Source organism: Chiloscyllium plagiosum, chromosome 38 (genome assembly GCF_004010195.1).
Source record: "Chiloscyllium plagiosum isolate BGI_BamShark_2017 chromosome 38, ASM401019v2, whole genome shotgun sequence".
Taxonomy (NCBI): domain Eukaryota; kingdom Metazoa; phylum Chordata; class Chondrichthyes; order Orectolobiformes; family Hemiscylliidae; genus Chiloscyllium; species Chiloscyllium plagiosum.
Genome location: NC_057747.1, coordinates 28,508,342 through 28,514,515, shown reverse-complemented (window position 1 = coordinate 28,514,515; position 6,174 = coordinate 28,508,342). Strand labels below are relative to the sequence as shown.

The 6,174-nt window shown below is 41.3% G+C and overlaps 1 protein-coding gene across 4 annotated transcripts in view; it reads right to left on the bottom strand.

Annotated features, from left to right (window-relative positions):
- The window catches only part of ccser2a (coiled-coil serine-rich protein 2a), a 622,973-nt gene that overhangs the window by 75,034 nt on the left and 541,765 nt on the right, over positions 1-6,174 (bottom strand). For 2 of the 4 annotated variants that reach the window (XM_043679236.1, XM_043679237.1), the window contains exon 10: positions 4,603-4,687. The exons of the other annotated variants lie outside the window; for them this stretch is intronic. In XM_043679236.1, coding sequence (XP_043535171.1) covers positions 4,603-4,687 — 85 coding nt within the window. The remainder of the gene's footprint in view (positions 1-4,602; positions 4,688-6,174) is intronic. 4 annotated transcript variants of the gene reach the window in all.

The following is a 6,174-nucleotide window of genomic DNA, read 5'->3' as shown; positions in this document are numbered from 1 at the left end:
TGGGATGGCGTTTTTACAGGGGGCAGGGTGGGAGGAGGTGTAGTCTAGGTAGCTGTGGGAGTCGGTCGGTTTATAGTAAATGTCCGTGTTGATTCGGTCGCCCGAGATAGAAATGGAAAGGTCTAGGAGCAGGAGTCTGAGATGATCCAGGTGAATTTGAGGTCAGGGTGGAAGGTGTTGGTAAAGTGGATGAACTGTTCCACCTCCTTGTGGGAACACGAGGCAGCGCCGATACAGTCATCGATGTAGCGGAAGAAAAGGTGGGAGGTGGTGCCAGTGTAGCTGTGGAAGATGGACTGTTCCACATATCCTACGAAGAGGCAGGCATAGCTGGGGCCCATGCGGATGCCCGTGGCTACTCCTTTGGTTTGGAGGAAATGGGAGGATTGGAAAGAGAAGTTGTTCAGGGTGAGGACCAGTTCAGTCAGTCGAAGGAGGGTGTCAGTGGAAGGGTACTGGTTGGTGCGGTGGGAAAGGAAGAAGCGGAGGGCTTTGAGTCCTTCGTGATGCAAAGGGTGATGATGATTGGAAGCCTGTGACCAGTGATGTACCACAGGATCAGTGCTGGGACCTTTGCTGTTTGTTATGTACATTAATAACTTGGATATGAATGTAGAAGGTATAATTAGTAAGTTTGCAGATGACACAAAATTTAGCGCTGATAGTGAGGAGGATGGCCTGAGGCTACAGTCTGATAGAGATTGGCTGGTAAGTTGAGCAGAGCAATGGCAAATGGAACTTTATCCCAATCAGTGTGAGGTGATCCATTTTTGGAGGTCTAAGAAGGGAAGGATTTACCTAATGCATGGCAGAACTCTAGAGCGTACTGAGGAACAAAGGGACCTTGGTGTATAACTCCATATTTCCCTCAAGGTGTCAGCACAGGTAAACAGAGAAGGTGACATATGGGACGCTTGCCTTCATTTAGTGGAGTGTAGAATACAGGAGCAAGGAAGTCTTATTATGGCTTTATAAAACATTGGTTAGGCCACAGATGAAATACTGCAGAATACTGTTCTGGATGGACTTCATTCATTGGCACACTCTGAGAAGGGCCTGATTGTACTGGTGAGGGTGTAGAAGAGATTCACCAGGATGTTGCCTGGGATGGAAAGTCTCAGTTTATGAGGAAAGACTGGGTTTATTTTCCTTGGGGCAGAGGAGGCGGGAGAGGGATTGAGGTATACTAAATTAGGACAAGCATAGATAGAGCAGAGTAGGAGAATCTTTTCCCATGGCAGACCTGTCTAAGACCAATGGGCATGAGTTTAAAATGAGAAGTCAATGGTTTAGAGGAGGCCGGAGAAAATATTTATTCACCCCAAGGGTGGCAGAAATATGAAATGTGCTGCCTGAGAGGGTGGTGGTGGCAAGTACTCTTACAATATTTAGGAAGGAACTGGGGGAGCACTGAAATGCCAGAACAGAACAAGCTATGGACCAATTATAGGTAAATGGGATTAGTGTAGTTTGGTGGTTGTTGATTGGCACAGACCCAATGGGCAGAAGGGTGTCTTTCTCTGCTAAACGACTCTATGACTCCAAAATGCCGCAGTTGACATGTTGTGACCTTGTTGGGTCTCATAAACACCAAGAGTGGGAACTCCTGATTACAGCACAATTAAAGGGCGATGTCTCAGATTATCAGAAATGTTGCAAAATAAGTACACCAAATTTCCTAAGCAATAACTACAAGGCCCCACTACAGACAATGTGTGGGAACATCTTTGCATTATTGTTTTCATAAAAATGTCTTCCAAAGTGCACAGCAATTCACAAATAAGCGGGTTGGAATGGAGGAACAGGAACATGCCATTCAGCTCCTGAAGCATTCTTCATGCTTCCAAGTGAGCTCCGAAACACAAATACTTTCCAGATTTAGGTAAATGAGCATCTCTAAGCTGCATTCTGTTCAAAGTTTCATTTGTGGAGGAAATGTGCACCAAATTGAGTAATATTGATGGATTCATTTTTGAGCAAAATCTAACTAGCAAATCTCTGAGCAAAACATTGGACTAGTTATGTACGTTGATCTCAAACTGAAATTATGCTTGTAAAGAATGAAAAGAAAGTGGAAACTTCAGTGTCATATGTTTTTTTGGTAAATGCTGAGTATGTTTAATGCCCATATGCAGATTAATTGTTCATTTGTTTAGATATTCTGCTCTGCATCAAACAAGGTACTGGATCTGATATTTCTTTGGAACCTGAGACTGAGAGGGAGATTTTTTAAGATACACTTATGAATCTGATAATTGAGAGAAACAGAGGGAGAATAAAAGATGTCACAGCTACCAGCCACAAGATGCTATTTTGCCTTAGACAGAATAGGAGAAAGGCAATTAATGCAGAGGCTGAGGACACTACAATGAAGCTTCTTGACAGGGGAATGCCATTTTCAGAGAAAAGACAGAAGCATTCAGGAGCAAAGACTATGCTCCCAAAGGTTACATAAGATATGCAGCATTCTCCAACTTGGAGTTCAGAAAAACAGATTTAGTAATGATGTGGATTTCTTGGTTTGCAGATTCTCATGCATTGTAATTAGTTTCTGCTCCCAGCAAATACACTTGTAAACAAGAAAAATATTCTTGCAGGTCACTGAAACAGACATTTGACTGAAAATATCAACAAGATTATTGCTCTAAATTGATGCTAAATGATAGAAAGAATGATGCATAAGTGTTGGCTCGGACTGACCGAATAAAGTTGTAAACATGATAAACTGTGCAATTCTAGGCTGAAAAGAGTTTAACATGAGTAAACTGCTCAAGCTATTCAATTAACACATGCATAAGTACAAACTGCTTTTGCATTGTCAAATTCTATTTGCAGTCAATTTTGCTGTAAAGTTGATTTCTTCGACTCAAATTGACTTTAACACAATTGAAATATTTAGACCTTTATTTGTAGAATGCGAACTTTCCTTACCTGTATTGGCTATAATGCAATTCCAGTCCAATTAGTTTAAATGGCGCGGCTATTGCTTGATTTCCTTACAACACGAGATCACACAAGAGTGGAACTATCACATTATATCTGAACCAAGAGTACTTAAAGGGGCACAGCTGCTATACCAGACTGTGTTTTGCCAGGCTCAGGTCAATGAACTGCCATTAAAGCCTCTGCCATTTTAATTTGACGACAACAGGCTACTCCATGTGAATTTTTACGTGCATGACTTACGCATAGCAGCACCAACATTGAAATATAATCCTCTCACTTACTTCTGTTTAAAAGAAAAGAACAACATATTTTGCTGACCTGAACAGTGTTATGAAAAATCATTCACTTCATACACACAAAATCAGAACAATACAGCTCCTTCAACAAAGATTATCACTAACAGGCATTCACCTAAGTGGAGTTGACAGGTTTTTAATAATGACATACAGTTGACGTTTAGTGCATAATACGATACAGTACAGTAACATATTGTGGAATTGACAGAATATTATAAACTGCAAGATTTTACCTTCAATAGTTCAAAATCATTATACTATCTGAGTTAATGCCATTCTTTTCCGTAAACAAACTTAATGATTACTTACCTTTGTTAAACCTTTCCAGTTTAGCTTTGGCCAGCAGATAGTGATGGAAAGCTAGATCAGGTGTCCTAATGTGATTTGATGAGTCATGACACACTGAGGTTTATTTGACTGAACCCATGTTCAGGGAGCAGCCTGAGTTTTTGTACATCATAAACTGACAGGCCATTTCTCAATTCACTGTCTGAATACTTCTACTCCAACACCATGCCAAGACCTCATGTAAGTACTTGAATATCCATGTGAATTTCTGTTAAAATCCCAGTTTAATCACTCAGCTCATTGTAATAAAGTAAGGGAGTTTTCTTTTGTTCATTCATGAGATGTGAGCATCCTGACAAAGCCAGAATGTGTTGTTACCCTTAACTGCCCTTGAGAAGGTTCTGAAAATGTTAAAGCTGAAAAAAACACTGAAAATTAAGCATGATTCGCTTAACCTTTTTTCATCATGGAGGATTTTGATTTCGCATTAATTGCAATATTGTAAGAGTTCAACGTCTTTGGAATTAAAATATAGCAAAGGATATCCCTTGAACTCATGGTCAGATAATCAGCTTCACCGCCCAATACCAGTGAATGAGAAATTACAATTTATGAACACGTCTAATCCAGGCATTCTAAACCAACATTCACAATCACCTTTAATCAAAGAGATATGGGTAAGATTGGATGTATAACAACGATAGCCAGCTGTGTGCATCAACCTCCTAGAGGCTGAAAATTAGGTGGTTCTTTCACATGAAAGGAAAATTCCTCCTTGCTTCAAAAGGACTTCAATGTCCCATTACAGCAAGTTGAAATGTAAGCATAGCCCCAGTATCTTATGCCTGGCAGAACTTTGTGCCAGATGAATAATCTTAGCAAGAGCTAATCACAAACACCCAATCAATTTTAGAAGTATTTCATTGCCTGAAAGCTAGGGAAATTTTTAAAGAAACCTACATGAGTCAAACCTTTAATTTTACTTGCTACATGAAGCAAAAGAGTTTGAGCTAACTGTAGTGTGTTGGTTGTGGAGTGCTACAAGAGTCTGACTGGAGAGTGTTACACTCACTCTGTCGACGATGCGGCTGGACAGGACCTGTGTTGCCATGGAACGTGCCCTGCAAGGGAGAGGAGGATGGAGCAGAGAGCTCAGTCTGTGCAGGAGAAAAGAGGGAGAAGGGAAGAAGGTAAAAACAAACAAAAAAGAAACAAACACACATTATGTCAGAAATAGCTGAAGTAACTGGACAGAATCAGACACAGTGAGAAAGGATCTGGGACTCCAAGCATTAGCCAAGCTGTTTGCAAACTCTGAATTTCTAGGCGATCAGTTTTGATTGCTGACACACAAACATGCTGTGAAAAGATTCAGTGATAGCATTTGTTCTTCTACAGTTATCAAATATTAACCTAATTCGGAAGGTAACATGGAAAGGAAAAATGCCAATAATCTCCCTTTACCCACACAAATACACCTGCTCAGGGTTGAACAGTTGCCTGACAATTTTGCTCATGAGCACAATATTCAAAAAGCTTTGTGAAATAATATAGTAAAAACAAGTAGTTATGAATTTTGAGGATTATCTCAGAATAAGTTCAATTCAGGAAAGATATTTAACCTCATTCCCCCAAATCCCAAACCCAATGCATCCCCATTTCAGCATCTTCATCTTTTTCAAAGTTAAAAAATCTCACAACACCAGGTTATAGTCCAACAGTTTATTTGGAGGCACTAGCTTTTTGACTAGTTGTGGACAACAAGCACTTGATGAAGGAGCAGTGCTCTGAAAGCTCGTGCCTTCAAATAAACCTGTTAGACTATAACCCACACTATAACTAGCGTGTTTCCAAATAAACCTGTTGGACTATAACCTGGTGTTGTGTGATTTTTAACTTTGTCCACCCCACTCCAAAACTGGTACCTCCAAATCATGACTACCATCTTTTTCAAGACAGCCTGTTACGAAAGATTCATACTTAATTATTTTTATGGATTGAGTTTGAAGAATTGAGGATTTTTTGATGAAAGCACTTGGACCTTTTCTTAACAAGGTCTTTTTGGTAGTTACATGCTGTGTTAATAATACTGCTTGTTTACAGGAGACCTGTGCCTGAGTTTATGACTGACAGGCAGCTGTGTTAACTTTGTGTATTGCTTGGAACAGTTAGTGACTAGCCTGCTCAAGGAAAGGAGGTAAAATCGATGACTGCAGATGCTGGAAACCAGATTCTGGATTAGCAGTGAACCTGACCAGGTAGTTACGGAGGGAACAGTCTTTGCGGAAGGCTGAAAGGGGTGGGGAGGGAAATATATCCCTGGTGGTGGGGTCTTTTTGGAGGTGGCGGAAATGTCGGTGGATGATTTGGTGTATGCGAAGGCTGGTAGGGTGGAAGGTGAGCACCAGGGGCGTTCTGTCCTTGTTGCGGTTGGAGGGGTGAGGTCTGAGGGCGGAGGTGCGGGATGTGGACGAGATGTGTTGGAGGGCATCTGTTTAGTCAGGTCCACGCCCCCCTACAACCCACCCTCCCATCCTGGCACCTTCCCCTGCCACCGCAGGAACTGCAAAACCTGCGCCCACACCTCCTCCCTCACCGCCATCCAAGGCCCTAAAGGAGCCTTCCACATCCATCAAAGTTTTAC